The sequence below is a fragment of the Lepidochelys kempii genome, chromosome 4, assembly GCF_965140265.1.
Source record: "Lepidochelys kempii isolate rLepKem1 chromosome 4, rLepKem1.hap2, whole genome shotgun sequence".
NCBI lineage: Eukaryota > Metazoa > Chordata > Testudines > Cheloniidae > Lepidochelys > Lepidochelys kempii.
Window position 1 is genome coordinate 116,480,975 of NC_133259.1, and position 16,322 is coordinate 116,497,296.

The 16,322-nt window shown below is 40.3% G+C and overlaps 2 protein-coding genes across 8 annotated transcripts in view; one reads left to right on the forward strand and one right to left on the reverse strand.

Moving 5' to 3' along the window:
* The window catches only part of PPP2R2C (protein phosphatase 2 regulatory subunit Bgamma), a 286,843-nt gene that overhangs the window by 22,114 nt on the left and 248,407 nt on the right, over positions 1–16,322 (reverse strand). For all 7 annotated transcript variants that reach the window (XM_073342564.1, XM_073342566.1, XM_073342567.1 and 4 more), the window contains one exon: positions 608–777. In XM_073342564.1, coding sequence (XP_073198665.1) covers positions 608–777 — 170 coding nt within the window. The remainder of the gene's footprint in view (positions 1–607; positions 778–16,322) is intronic.
* LOC140910797 (uncharacterized) lies at positions 982–7,909 on the forward strand. Its single transcript, XM_073342646.1, has 3 exons — positions 982–1,044; positions 6,164–6,322; positions 6,661–7,909. The coding sequence occupies exons 1-3, from the start codon at positions 982–984 to the stop codon at positions 7,516–7,518; spliced, it is 1,080 nt and encodes a 359-aa protein (XP_073198747.1). The 3' UTR covers positions 7,519–7,909.

The window sequence follows — 16,322 nt, forward strand, 5'->3', positions numbered from 1 at the left end:
TTGGCTGAAGTCAGCAGAATTGCATGCTCCAACACTGAATTTGTCACCTTGTGTGAGTTTGACTGGCATTAGCCAAACTCCCACAGTGATGACAATATTTTGATTTAACAAGGGTTTCTTTTGTGATTAGGCCAGTTCAGAACTCTAGGAAGAAATCTACATGTGGGATTTTCAAAAGCACTCAGCACTGGCCTAATTTTGCTCCCCCTAACTTAATGGTGCAGCTCTCATTGATTTCAATGGGACCAGAGTTAGGCCAATGCTGAGCACTCTTGAAAACTCGAACCTACATCTTTATTACAACCATTAAATTGTGGAGTTGCATAATGAATATATTGATGCAGAACTGAAGAGATGATTCCCCTTGATATAGACAGCAGTTGTTTTAAGGGCCAAATTCAACTTTGGTATAGCTCCATTGACTCCAGAAGAGGTAATGCTCTCTCACCCGTGCTCAAGTGAATCATATCTACTATTTATTTTAAAGTGACTCTTGTATAACAGTGATCTCAGAACAAGCACTGCGGATCTACAGTGCCCTATGAATGTGTTTGGAATATGGAGATGTTTTTGCAGCATTGCACTTTAAGACATAGCAAACATCTACCTGATATGTTTCTATAGGCTTTGTTTCCATGTTCAGATCCCAGACTTTGACAGTGAGGTAATCCCTTGTTAGCATATATCGGCCACTGTGACTGAATTTAACATCCGACACTGAAGAGATAATTTCTGAAAAAAACGATCTGTTACTGGGGTCTTCCGGTTCTTCAAAAACTGGTTTAAAAAAAAAAAAGAGAGAAAAAGAAATTAGAATATCATAAAAATGTTTCTTTATACAATTCTTTATTATGTGCTTCTCTTTTGAAATAATATGGTTCAGGATACAAATCCATTCCATATAAAATGAATGTTATGGCTGCTAATTTCTTCATCATAAGAATACAAGATTCACATTCTAAAAGATTCATATTTTAGAACATGGGCTCTGACAGTGTTGGAGGAAGCAAACATGTTGGCTCAGTTAAATTGACTACAGATGATGTCAGTTTAGAATTGAGTAACAATGATAGCTTAGAATTATCATTTATTATTTGTATTACACTAGAGCTTAGGAGCCCCAGTCATGGACCAGGACCCCATTGTTCTAGCTGCTGTACAAACAAACAACAAAAAAGACAGTCCCTGTCCTAAAGAGCTTATAATGTGATTAAGCATGTGTGTTACCTTTCATTCAGCAGGATTCCAGACTGCTTTACAAAACTATACACATAAGAATCATTTCATCCACCAATGAAGTACAACCACCCCTGTGTTTAAAGACAGCAGCTTTTGGGGAAAAGACGATCTTTTTGTTCTGTGTTTGTACAGCCCTATGAAAAAGTTGAGGACAGAAAATGAAACAAATTTTCCATTTAAAACTGGTGAGGGAAGGTATGTATTCAATGGAAATTAGTCACGATGCTGCAAAACACGACAAGGGATTGTTCATATCCACAAGAGAGTCAAGAACAGAATTGTGTAAATAACTGACTTTTCAGTTCACTGGCCAAGCCAAAAACTAAAACTGAACTGTTTTGGGTCAACCCAAAATGATTTTTAATTTTTTGGCAAACCGAAAAGTAAAAAAATAAATAAAAATGTTTTGGGTCAAATCAAATGAAACAAAATGTTTCATTTCATTTGGCCAATGTTAGCTTTTTTTTAAATTGCAGCAAGTTTCAAAACTAAGTTATTTCAAATAAAAAATGGAAATGTTTCATTTCAAAAATGACAAAACAAATTTTTTTTTGACTGAAACAATCTTGTAAACTTGACAAACTTTGGCAAAATGTTTTGGTTGACCCAAATCTGCATTTTGGCCAAAAAGAGGTTTATCCAAAAAACATTGCCCAGCTCTAGTGAAGAACTTTATTTTATATTTCTAGAAGCAGAGATCCCGCATGATGTGACGGGATCAGCTGGTTCAGTAGTGGCACAGTTAGTGAATCCCCATCGCTATTCTTGCACCTTATTTGTCCTGGAAGGGCTTCCATCCCATTACTGACCAGCTGCAACCCTGATTACTCTGGGGGATGTATTTATTATTAATGATTTTTTTTCTTAAGAAAAAAGCCCTCTGCATCCTCTGCCAAGGCATCTGGGGTGCTGTACAATATAATAAAACATTAATTATGGTTGAGATTTTCAAAGGAGCCTAAAGGAGGTAGGTACTCAACACCTATGAAAATGGCCTCTCTGAAAAATTCTGACCTAAAATGAAGAGTTAAAATTAGTGAAATATAGTATACACTACAGTATACAACAACAACAATAATGCACTCAGTCCTTTAATCTGAAGAGCTCAACATTATTTTTCAAAAGGAGAATTATCATCCCTATTTCACAGATGCAAAAACTGAAGACCTGTAGCTAACAATAAAAGATATCAGGTATATTTCAGATATCAACATGAAATATAAGTATTAATTAATATTCTAACATAGGCCTCAGGTCTATAAGACAATAGCTTAGCTAAACTGAGGCCTAAGGCCTAGAGACTTGACAGGAGCAACTAACCAGTAAGTGACCCTAGATCATAAGTTGTCACAAGATAGCAATGACCTTATATCACAAGATGTCATCAGGTAGAATATTGCATTAAGCAAGTGTTCCTAAACTGCTGATATTTAGGAAACATATATTGCAAAGTACCAGTTAAAGCCGGTTAGAATACTGTGGAGATTTTTGCAAACATAGAGAGTCAGCAATGTGCCAACCACAAGTTGTTATAGTGATTGAGTGACATAAATGTTAATCAGTACAAGGAGAACTAATAGCCCAAGCACCCATCAGGGTCAGAAAGAGACATTGGGACTCTTGACTCCCAGCCCCCTTTGCTAACCACTTAACCATGCTTTTTCTGCATGTTAAGTTCACAATCTGAGGTGAAATGTCTGCAAGTAACTGAGGAAAAGAGTTTACTTAGTATTTAGATAAGTAAAGTGGCTTTCTCCCCCACCACACCCTTAAAGCAAAATACATAAAATGCATCTGTGCGTGATTACTTTTTGTAGTCCACCAAGAATTTACTTCTCACTAAAATTCAAAGTATCTAAGTTACAGCTTCAGAGAATCAAAATAATGTTATGCTGAAAAATAAGAGAGGTGATTATATGTGGGTTAACTCAGAAAATGATGGGCAACTTTCTTTGAGGGTGGTGCATGAAACGCAGCCATGCTTGCACACGAGAATAGACTCTCTGTATTTAAGCACATACAACAAATCTAAATGATAATTAACTACATCAAAAGAAAGAAAGAAAAAACTTTTCAGCCTGAGAGTAAACGAACACCTTTAAACAGCTCTCTGAAAATGTGCGGAGACATTCAGTAAGGTAGATATTTTGTAATTATCCTGTCAAGTTTTCAATAGAAGTCTGATGAGCACAAAGCAATTATCATCTCTCACACCTCTTCCCTTTAATCTGTCCAAACCATGTATTGTGAATGACAGGAATTTCATCCTCCTAATTATGATGTAAAGTTGTTATTAAAACCAGGAAAGAAAAAAGCCACTAAAATGCTCTTTCATTTATGGCAGTGATGAGTTTTCTCTGTGTTTCTCAGCTTAAAAGCTCTACAGTTCTGGTTGAGTTCTGCCAATGATTTCAACAGGAGTTAGATCAGAACTGGTGTGCTCTCTATTTCATTACATAGTCATAATGGCCATATACAATAGCGGCCCTTATTTAAGGGAAATAGATAGGGTTCTCTCATCATCTGCAGTATTCCCTGTTGTTTTCCTATATTTACTACAGTAAATACCTTGAATACTATAAATCATGAGGTTATTTATATTCAAATATTAATTTAGGTATTAAAGTCAAGGTTCACTATCTTTTTTAAAAGGTATTTTCTTTCTTTATGTGAGAGAAAATGGAATTTAGTAGCCCTGCTGTAAGCAACTCCTTTAAGCAGAGTAGCTAGCCCCAGGAAGATCGCCTCAGTGTAGGGAGCATCTTTGGGTGGTTTTATGACCTCTATAACACCCCTGTGTGCAGCAGACATAAGAGACGTGCTAGGGAAAAGGGGAGTAGCTAGGGTATCCCATCACCCTGGGCATCTCTGCCTGCTATAACAGTTTGCTGGAGTCATTAGCATCAGTGTAAGGTAAAGCAGCCTTTGGTCTTCACTAATTCACACTGGGAGACCAGTATAGCATACAGTAGCCCAGGATCAAGAGAGTGCAAAGCTGCTTTAATTTTATATAGCAAGAGAAGTCTCATTTGACTGGGATCTGGAACTAGAGTTCTGCTGAAAGCTGCTTAAAAAATAAGTTATAATTCTCTAGCAATTACTAAATAACTTTGATAACTGTCTAACTGTCTACCTTCAGTTATGAAAAAATGGATTTCATACTCCAAATGCAATTGTCCCTTCTCAACGTTAGTTACCGGTATATCAAAATGCTAAAGCTAATTGTCCAATTGCAAACCATTGCACAAGCTGATGAACACAATCATCAGTAATCGTGTGTCATTTGAATTTTCATTTAACAGAACCTAGATTTAAATATGGTCTTGATGGTAGAGGCAGTGCTATCATTAGCTATGACTTTATCTGATGCAGTTATATGGATTTGCTGTAACTTGTGTGAAACAAATATTTTACAGAAGTTTGATTTCCTATCTTTGTGCCTCTGTAGGTTTAAACTCAATATTTTCCCACTGCTTTCTTTTGTTTCCAGCCTACTCATCTCACTGCCTGACACAGTGGAGAGGACCATGTGCAGGAACAAGTAGGGAAAACAGCATGTACAAGGGAGACCAGTAGGTCTGTGGAATAATCTCCCATCTGTCAAGCTCTGCAGCTTGTAAGGGAACTGTTATGTGAAAATGATAAAGACAGACAGAGACAGTTATTTTCTTCTAACACTGCCCAAGGACTTTATTAGAATAAACAAAGAGCATTAGCTCCTAAATTTTGCTTCACTGCAGAACTTCTGCCTTGAACTTCTTCTAGCGTCCCTCCAATCCCACTGGCTTCTTGCTACAGATTTAAAACTAGTACCTATTTTCACAGAAAAATGTCTGAGTGCGGAAAGGAGAAGATTGGGTTGATGGATGTGCTCCATGATATTGCTCCCCTAAAGCCTGTAAACAATTGGCAGCCTAAAATCATATTGCTTCCTTCTAAGAAAAATCTGAAGGAAACTCCATGAGTTGAAATCCAAATTTCTTTGCCTTTACATATGTTTCTTAATGTAGGAGAGGAGGAAACAGTATAGATCAGTGTGTGTAACATAATGCTGCTTCCACCATTTTATCTTGGGCCTGATTTTGCAACTCCTTACTCACATGTCAGTGGGCTTATTCATATGACTAGGGACAGCCTGTGCTGGTAGCGTTTGGAGGATCAAACCCTATAGAGGCAGCAGTTTTGTCAACAATACACATTGTCATTCAGTCAGACGGATCCTCATTTTGAATGCAATATCACTGCTATGTTGATAACACTAATTTACTGTATCAAGACTATTTTAAATACAATCATCATTAGTTACATGATCACATACTATTTCTTAAACTATATAATACATGACAAGTTTTTTTCCCTACATCCTTGTAAGACGCATCATCTAAAGTACATAGTGAACGAGACACTAGTGCTGTATATAAGTAATTTGTACAGACTCTTTGTGTGGCATACACTGAAGTACAATGGAGCAGAGCTCAGGTTCCATGTGAAATATTGAACTTGGGAATTTCCTGACTTAAAAGTCCTTAACTGCAACCTTAGTGTTTCTTCAACATATTGTTCCATGTGGAATTATATATTATGTAAAGATATAGAGGGATGTGTAGGGGAAGATTTTCAAAGGCACAAGTTGGAGTTAGGTGCCCAAGTCCCATGGATTTTCAACCAGAGTTCAGTACCTAACAGTCCTTTGTGCCTTTGAAAATCTCCCCTATAATTACATCATGTGTATTCAATGAAAAAAATCTAATATTTTTAGTGGCGGCGAACCAGCTGAGCAGCGGGGGACAGCAGAGCAGCACACAGCAGGAGTTTGCCTGGGATTGGTGAGTATCCAAGTGCGTGTTTGCTAAGTAAGTATCCGAGTGTGTGTATGCTGGGAGGGCAGTGTGAGAGCCTGAGCGAGTGCCTGATTGGCTGGTAGCCTGCAGGGGGCGGGCACTGGGGCTGTCTGTTTGTTTGTTTCAGGGAAGCCTGGCTGTTTAAAAATAGCCAGAGCTTCCCGAACCAGCTGAGCGGCGGCCAACCAGCTGAGCAGCGGGAGACAGCAGAGCAGCACACAGCAGGAGTTTGCCTGGGATTGGTGAGTATCCCAGTGCATGTTTACTGAGTAAGTATCCGAGTGTGTGTTTGCTGGGAGGGTAGTGTGAGAGCCTGAGCGAGTGCCTGATTGGCTCGTAGCCTGCAGGGGGCGGACACTGGGGCTGTCTGTTTGTTTCAGGGAAGCCTGGCTGTTTAAAAATAGCCAGAGCTTCCCGAACCAGCTGAGCGGCAGCGAACCAGCTGAGCAGCGGGGGACAGCAGAGCAGCACACAGCAGGAGTTTGCCTGGGAGTTCGCCTGGAGTGAAGGGGATATGGAAGGGGGGGGTTCAGCTGTTGTGACCTGCACTGGATGTGCCATGTTTGTCTTTCTTCCACAGGACAGAAGTGACTTTGTGTGTACAAAGTGCAAGCTGGTCTCCATATTGGAAGAGAAGATTGAAGGTCTGGAGCAACAGATAACGACCCTGCGTTGCATACGAGAAACGGAGGATTTTCTGGACAAAAGTCAGGATATGCTTCTACGGGCACAAAGCTCTAAAGATTTAGAGCAGGTTGCACAGCGGAGCCAAGAGGCCAGTGAAGAAGCTTGGCAACATGTGACCTCCAGAAGAAGAAGGGGGAATGTCCGGGTTCCAGCAACGCGGACACAGGTAACTAACCGCTTTCATGTTCTCTCCACAGGTACCATTGCGGAGAGTGGACCAGATGATATGTCTGGGGGGAGAAAGCAGAAGGAGACTCCGCTGGTTGGAAGGCATGAGATGCACTGTCCTGAGATGGGGGGTTCCACGACCACCACTCCCAAGAGAAGGAGGCGGGTGGTGGTGGTCGGGGACTCTCTACTCCAGGGGACTGAGTCATCTATCTGCCGCCCTGACCGGGAAAACCGAGAAGTCTGCTGCTTACCAGGGGCTAAGATTCGCGATGTGACTGAGAGACTGCCGAGACTCATCAAGCCCTCGGATCGCTACCCCTTCCTGCTTCTCCACGTGGGCACCAATGATACTGCCAAGAATGACCTTGAGCGGATCACTGCAGACTACATGGCTCTGGGAAGAAGGATAAAGGAGTTTGAGGCGCAAGTGGTGTTCTCGTCCATCCTCCCCGTGGAAGGAAAATGCCTGGGTAGGGACCGTCGAATCGTGGAAGTCAACGAATGGCTACGCAGGTGGTGTCGGAGAGAAGGCTTTGGATTCTTTGACCATGGGATGTGTTCCATGAAGGAGGAGTGCTAGGCAGAGACGGGCTCCACCTTACGAAGAGAGGGAAGAGCATCTTTGCAAGCAGGCTGGCTAACCTAGTGAGGAGGGCTTTAAACTAGGTTCACCGGGGGAAGGAGACCAAAGCCCTGAGGTAAGTGGGAAAGCGGGATACCGGGAAGAAGCACAGGCAGGAATGTCTGTGAGGGGAGGGCTCCTGCCTCATACTGAGAATGAGGGGCGATCAGCAGGTTATCTCAAGTGCTTATATACGAATGCACGAAGCCTTGGAAACAAGCAGGGAGCACTGGAGGTCCTGGTGACGTCAAGGAATTATGACGTGATTGGAATAACAGAGACTTGGTGGGATAACTCACATGACTGGAGTACTGTCATGGATGGTTATAAACTGTTCAGGAAGGACAGGCAGGGCAGAAAAGGTGGGGGAGTAGCACTGTATGTAAGGGAGCAGTATGACTGCTCAGAGCTCCGGTACGAAACTGCAGAAAAACCTGAGTGTCTCTGGATTAAGTTTAGAAGTGTGAGCAACAAGAGTGATGTAGTGGTGGGAGTCTGCTATAGACCACCGGACCAGGGGGATGAGGTGGATGAGGCTTTCTTCCGGCAGCTCGTGGAAGCTACTAGATCGCATGCCCTGGTTCTCATGGGTGACTTTAATTTTCCTGATATCTGCTGGGAGAGCAATACAGCGGTGCATAGACAATCCAGGAAGTTTTTGGAAAGCGTAGGGGACAATTTCCTGGTGCAAGTGCTAGAGGAGCCAACTAGGGGGGTAGCTTTTCTTGACCTGCTGCTCACAAACCGGGAAGAATTAGTAGGGGAAGCAAAAGTGGATGGGAATCTGGGAGGCAGTGACCATGAGTTGGTTGAGTTCAGGATCCTGACACAGGGAAGAAAGGTAAGCAGCAGGATACGGACCCTGGACTTCAGGAAAGCAGACTTCAACTCCCTCCCTCGAACGGATGGGTAGGATCCCCTGGGGGACTAACATGAAGGGGAAAGGAGTCCAGGACAGCTGGCTGTATTTCAAGGAATCCCTGTTGAGGTTACAGGGACAAACCATCCCGATGTGTCGAAAGAATAGTAAATATGGCAGACGACCAGCTTGGCTTAACGGTGAAATCCTAGCAGATCTTAAACATAAAAAAAAAGCTTACAAGAAGTGGAAGGTTGGACATATGACCAGGGAAGAGTATAAAAATATTGCTCGGGCATGTAGGAATGAAATCAGGAGGGCCAAATCGAACCTGGAGCTGCAGCTAGCGAGAGATGTTAAGAGTAACAAGAAGGGTTTCTTCAGGTATGTTGGCAACAAGAAGAAAGCCAAGGAAAGTGTGGGCCCCTTACTGAATGAGGGAGGCAACCTAGTGACAGAGGATGTGGAAAAAGCTAATGTACTCAATGCTTTTTTTGCCTCTGTCTTCACTAACAAGGTCAGCTCCCAGACTGCTGCGCTGGGCATCACAACATGGGGAATAGATGGCCAGCCTTCTGTGGAGAAAGAGGTGGTTAGGGACTATTTAGAAAAGCTGGATGTGCACAAGTCCATGGGGCCGGACGAGTTGCATCCGAGAGTGCTAAAGGAACTGGCGGCTGTGATTGCAGAGCCATTGGCCATTATCTTTGAAAACTCGTGGTGAACGGGGGAAGTCCTGGATGACTGGAAAAAGGCTAATGTAGTGCCAATCTTTAAAAAAGGGAAGAAGGAGGATCCTGGGAACTACAGGCCAGTCAGCCTCACTTCAGTCCCCGGAAAAATCATGGAGCAAGTCCTCAAAGAATCAATCCTGAAGCACTTACATGAGAGGAAAGTGATCAGGAACAGTCAGCATGGATTCACCAAGGGAAGATCATGCCTGACTAATCTAATCGCCTTCTATGATGAGATTACTGGTTCTGTGGATGAAGGGAAAGCAGTGGATGTATTGTATCTTGACTTTAGCAAAGCTTTTGACACGGTCTCCCACAGTATTCTTGTCAGCAAGTTAAAGAAGTACGGGCTGGATGAATGCACTATAAGGTGGGTAGAAAGTTGGCTAGACTGTCGGGCTCAACGGGTAGTGATCAATGGCTCCATGTCTAGTTGGCAGCCAGTGTCAAGTGGAGTGCCCCAGGGGTCGGTCCTGGGGCCGGTTTTGTTCAATATCTTCATAAATGATCTGGAGGATGGTGTGGATTGCACTCTCAGCAAATTTGCGGATGATACTAAACTGTATCATCAGGAGTGGTAGATACGCTGGAGGGCAGGGGTAGGATACAGAGGGACCTAGACGAACTGGAGGATTGGGCCAAAAGAAATCTGATGAGGTTCAATAAGGATAAGTGCAGGGTCCTGCACTTAGGACGGAAGAACCCAATGCACAGCTACAGACTAGGGACCGAATGGCTAGGCAGCAGTTCTGCGGAAAAGGACCTAGGGGTGACAGTGGACGAGAAGCTGGATATGAGTCAGCAGTGTGCCCTTGTTGCCAAGAAGGCGAATGGCATTTTGGGATGTATAAGTAGGGGCATAGCGAGCAGATTGAGGGACGTGATCGTCCCCCTCTATTCGACATTGGTGAGGCCTCATCTGGAGTACTGTGTCCAGTTTTGGGCCCCACACTACAAGCAGGATGTGGATAAATTGGAAAGAGTCCAGCGAAGGGCAACAAAAATGATTAGGGGTCTGGAACACATGACTTATGAGGAGAGGCTGAGGGAACTGGGATTGTTTAGTCTGCAAAAGAGAAGAATGAGGGGGGATTTGATAGCTGCTTTCAACTACCTGAGAGGTGGTTCCAGAGAGGATGGTTCTAGACTATTCTCAGTGGTGGAAGAGGACAGGACAAGGAGTAATGGTCTCAAGTTGCAGTGGGGGAGGTTTAGGTTGAAAACTAGGAAAAACTTTTTCACTAGGAGGGTGGTGAAACACTGGAATGCATTGCCTAGGGAGGTGGCGGAATCTCCTTCCTTAGAAGTTTTTAAGGTCAGGCTTGACAAAGCACTGGCTGGGATGATTTAGTTGGGCATTAGTCCTGCTTTTGGGCAGGGGGTTGGACTAGATGACCTCCTGAGTCCCTTCCAACCCTGATATTCTATGATTCTAATATTCATGTAACTCTGATGAGAAATCAATCATTAAAAAGTTAATGAGTTACAGAAGCCAATGTTGAATATACAACTTTAACTCTTCCCATTTGTGTGTTTGCTGTAAACATGTTTTTATTTTATATTAATTGCCAAAAATAGATGATAATATGCAAATTGGACTTGTTTATTCCACCTTATATTCAATATACATATATTTTAGGCGCCAGGGAGTACTAGTGCAGAAGTTTTCAGTCTGTGATGTGGCCCACAGGTGATCCACAGATGCTGTTGGTGTGTGGAGAGATGGCCAGTCATGTCTGGCACCAATTCTTCCTCCTTATTCCCAGATGCTAAATTACCGTAAAATACAGCTAAAATACTTTGTTTCCGAATATTATTTTCCACATAGGCAATTGCTGTAGATGTAACAGGGATATGAAGCGATTGGGAATCAAAGGGAGGTGGTCCTACAAAACAACACTGATATTATGCACTCTCCACTATGGAAAAAAATATTTGAGAGTCCCTATTCTGCTGTGTAAAACAGATTGGAACTAAGTGGATATTTTAGAAGTCATGTGTCCTCTTTCCCAAGAGCAGCCAAAACATAATTTACACCTGATGAAAGTATACTTAAAAAGGTTACATTCCTGCAGAATGTTTTCCTTTGTTTGGCTGGACTGATTTTCTAATTTTTACTAGACTCAATGGAAGCAAATGTGTATTCTGCACCACAGAAAATCAGCCCATTTTTGTTTGGTTGCTTAATGTTAATCATTCAAGTGTCAAAATTTTAGCCTATCTGTTCATGATTCTTAACACACACACACACAGAGTTCACAGTATAAGGATGCAGTATTGCTTCAATGCAACACAGCACAAACAACCATATATCCTAACAAACAGTTGAAAAAAAACCTCCATGATACTTTATATCTCATAAAAAGACTTGGTGTAAAACTTCAAACTTTCTGAAAACAACCACTTTCTCCCCCAAGATAGAGAGTTTCTGTCCTCGATACTTCTGAGCCGATTGACATAAAGCACAGGCTCATCAAGGCATTGCTATAGGACAGACAGTTTCAAAACAGAAATATTAATAATGCTACTCAAAGAGCCGAGTGATCTGTTTTAAAGTTAAAACAATAACAACCCCTTAAGATATAATGGGTGATGGTGTTAGAACAACCATCTATTATCTGAAGCTATGCTACACAGTTATAAATTCATACAAAAGAAATAGTATATTGGTAGGATAAAAGAAATGTCAACTGAACACAGTTAAACTAGGTTTCAGAGTAGCAGCCGTGTTAGTCTGTATCCACAAAAAGAACGGGAGTACTTGTGGCACCTTAGAGACTAATAAATTTATTTCAGCATAAGCTTTCGTGGGCTACAGCCCACTTCATCAGATGCATAGAATGGAACATATAGTAAGAAGATATATATATATATATCTTCCATTCTATGCATCCGATGAAGTGGGCTGTAGCCCACAAAAGCTTATGCTCTAATAAATTTGTTAGTCTCTAAGGTGCCACAAGTACTCCTGTTCTTTTTACAGTTAAACTAGTCTTTCATAGAACTAAAAAGGAGAGACCTAGACAGCACAATCTCTGAAAAGAGCTGTTATCAAGACCCAGGAACTCTGTGGTAACTGCCAGGCTTTTCTACAGTTGAAATACCAGTAAACTAAAACAAGCAAACAGTAAGGTTGATGATAATGTCACATAATTCTAGACAACAGAGAGGTGAGCCTTGGAACTTGTGTTACTGCAGACCAAGAGTAGGATTATAGACAAAAACAAGTTTCTGCTATTTCAAAGTGGAATGGATTCAGGGTAAAGCTGAATCATACCTACATACATTCTATAACATGTAGTTATCAGAAAAATATAAAAAACAAAAGTAGTCCTGTAAGATGATAGAGACTCCATATAGATGACATGAGATTCTACTGTGTAAAAGATGAATTCATAAATGACATAAAAGGATGTTCCACGGAACATGCAAATGCAATCTCCTCTGACTGGACTTATGGAAAGTCATGTCATAAGTATGGTGGTTCTTCTGATTCAGCTAGGATGACTTAAGCTATTTGCTTCCCTAGCTGAAAACATCTGGCTTTTCACTAGCCCAAAAACCAGGATGAAAAACTAAGAATTGGATCCTTAGCTGGCCACTGATGGCACTTCTTCTGGGAGAAACTCAAGATGTGCCCCAGATAAGCACCGTATTATTAAATTTAATTATTTATCTTGCAGAAGCATCTAAGAGACCCAGTCATGGACAAGGGCCCCGTTATGCTAGCTGCTATACAAACACAAGACAGATAGTCTTGGAGTTTACAAGGAGCTTACAATCTAAATTAACTCCTTCCTTCTTTTAAATCCTTAAGGGAAGACCTCAGTGATCTCAGAGTAAGGCATACACTACTACTTGAAATAATGGTACCTTGACATTAATGGAATTTTGAGAGACCAGCCATTGCAAGTTTTCAAACAGAGCTGGAGAATTTATGTACATTCATTCCACTTGATAGGTAATAAAGACTTTTATACATCATTTTATTTTCAGCTGATTAATTGGTTTTTCTAAGTTAAATGCCCCTCCGAAAGTATGACCTTGAGTTTAAAAGCAATATAAATGACTTACATGTATGCAGGCCAGATCATCAGCTAATATAAATCTGCATATTCCATATGCTGATTTATAACTGCTGAGGATCTGACCCATAATGTGTATTTACTTCTCTTTCACTAATAAGATTCATTCTATAGGTCTACAAATAATATTTTGATTTAATATGTGGTTAATGAAGAGTCTTGAGCATAGAACATTCATTACATTAGTTCAGCATGGTACTTACTTTAACTGTCCTTAGGTGCAGTGAAACTAGAGCTTAGGGACAGTGCATCTTCAGTTGTGTCAAATTAAATTGACAACTTTTCCAGACAAAGATAGAGAAGTTTGAACTAATTAATGTATGGTTTTAAAGGGGCCAGATCCTCAAATTATGTGAATCAGTACAGCTCCTTTCATTGCAATGGAACTATGCCAATTTAGAGAATCTAGTTGAGAATCTGGCTGAGGATTTTACCATTGTTTTAACATTTGGTTAAAGTATTGTAAGGGGTTATTGTAGACCAAGATTACAGTTACAGATCACCTGTAATTGTACCTTCTTGTGAATTTTAGAAGAAACTAGAAGTATTTTTGAATCATTAAGTGCATACTTGGGTGAAACGTGGTTTTTTGGTGTGTGTGTGTGTGAGAGAGAGAGACTGACAAAAGCTTAGTTATTAATTATTCTTACCTAGGTGTGGTAATTTAGAACTGAAATGAAACTGTGTTATTTGTTAGCAGTGTTATTGTAGCTGAGTTGATCCCAGGATATGAGATAGACAAGGTGGGTGAAGTAATATCTTTTATTGGGCCAACGTCTATTGGTGGAAGGTACAAGCTTTCTTTCTTCTTCAGGTCTGGAGTTGGAAGCAGATGCTTCGTTCCCCAGACCTAAAGAAGAAAGAAGAGCTCTGTGTAAGCTCGAAAGCTTGTTTCTCTCACCAACAGAAGTTGGCCCAATAAAAGATATTACCTCACCTACCTTGTGTCTCTCTACTGTATTAAGTAAGTCATGGTTCAAGTTTCTAACATTGGAATAACTTTTGGTTGAGCTGTCACTGACAGTTCAATTAATTTTTATTGAAATAAAACTTGATGGGCAAATATGCAAGGTCCTGCACGAACTAGCCATAATTTCCATACTGGTACCAAAATCCTCTCCCCAGAATCACACAGAATTATTTTAGGATGTTACACTGATGCCCATCATCATAATGTCTGAGTGCCTTCCACATAAAATCAATACCAATGGGGAAAGTCTCCGGCACTTGGCATTGCTTTAACAATTTGTGATAAGATTTTGATTACTAATATTTATGTACTTTAGTTCTTTACATTTTAACTTCTTATATTCACTTCTTATTCTTACTTTGTAAATACTCTCATACATTCAGCTTTGTTTTGTATTTTTAGTAATTTCCTGTTCATCTTTCAAGTAAATATTTATTAATAAAATATATACATTTATAAGTATTCTTGAGTCTACTTTAGCTAAGAAACATGAAATTCAATGATTTCATAATTAATTAATGACAACTATTTAACCAATGTGTTTTATGCTATATTAACCCTAATCTTCTCAGATTGCCTATCCTGTTTTAAATCAAATACTTTAGTGAAATGCATAAACATCAAAAATTAGTTTTGAGGGCTGCATGTCCATTTCACTTTCCTGTCATTATCTGTCCTTATGTGATAAAAGGTAAAATTTCTCAAAAAATAATTCCGCCCCCGTTTAGATTGCAAATACCAACCACCAACTAGCACACCTCTGGCCAGTGACCCATCATTAAAAGCAAGATTTCTCATCAATACAGCTAGACAGTATGAATTTTAAATGTAAACCATCAAATCAATATCTAAGAATCTGTTTTACTATCTGGTATTCTACAGTGAGTTGCTGTAACTTGTCACAAGATGCAAGTGCAAGAGGGCTGAACTAGGTCAATACATAAAGATCAATGGGGGAGAGCTTCACTGGAGAGATGCTTATATTAAATGTTGCTTCACTAGGGAGTTTGTTAATAAAGAGTGGTGCTAAAGAATCCCATGCAAGGAAATGGGGGAAGGGATAGGGTAATCTTAAAGGCAGAGCATCATTAAACTGCAATCTTGCAAAGATTTATAAACATGTTTAACTTTGAACACTGAAGTTAATGGGACATGAGACTACCTGGTACGTACAGTTAAGCACATGTATAAATCTTAGAGATTGGGGGCTAAGACTGGGAGAAATAATCCCGTCCCCCCCCGTTGAAATGGCATCTTGAACAAAAAATGGAAATCTGGAAAGACAATGGAAGATGTTTATTTAAATATATTAAATTGCAACAAAAAACAATACAGCAGTTTTAACTGAATAATTAAAGAAATCTTACAGTAATTATTTGCTCTGACTGGGTTTGTGTGTTTTGGGAGGTTAATGAAATGCCTTTTTAATGATAAATCATTTATGCCTGCTTCAGTACTATATTTTTTCTTACTATTTGATGGCTGCAAGTACATAAATCAGATGATTTTCTTTTTACTTTTATTTAATTTTAATATATTTGCATAATCAAGGGGAAAGATGCATAACAAATAACTGTCTTTCTGCAGTAGCAGTTCCTAATTTTCATTATCTATTTTAAATTATTATCATCACAGAAGTGTTCTACATCAAAGACAATCTTACATTGATGAGGCCCAATCCTGCAGATGGCCCACAGCATATCTCTTACTGAATCCAGGGAGATTTCTGCACAAAGAAGGACCCTTTATAGGATTGGGTCCGCTATGTGTGAAATTGGAGTGATAGATCTGTAGTGACAACTGTAATTAGGAAATTTATGAAAAGTAAAATTACCAAGATGTGGGCACATTTTTATATCTAAGTTTCATAAAATGGGGGATATGATGGAATGATACATGCATTAGCAACACATTCTTAGAGCCCAAGTTCAGACCTTCAATAGGGAAAACAAACCTTTATTAACACATGTGAGTGAAGTATTATGAGAGCTCAGATTAAGTTGAACTGTTTTTTGTACAATGTCACATGACCTCACAGTTCTCACCTGGAGTAGACCTACTTTTACAGCTGCCTCTGAACACACATAATGCGAACATTCCCTCCCCACTCGCCC

Bases quoted from the DNA above. Each gene is read 5' to 3' on its own strand.
- LOC140910797 (XM_073342646.1), top strand. From the start codon at position 982: ATGGGCTCTGACAGTGTTGGAGGAAGCAAACATGTTGGCTCAGTTAAA. The intron at 1,045-6,163 runs GTCAGTTTAGAA...ATTGGCTGGTAG, and splicing joins TTAAATTGACTACAGATGAT to CCTGCAGGGGGCGGGCACTG. The intron at 6,323-6,660 runs GTGAGTATCCCA...TTTCTTCCACAG, and splicing joins CAGGAGTTTGCCTGGGATTG to GACAGAAGTGACTTTGTGTG.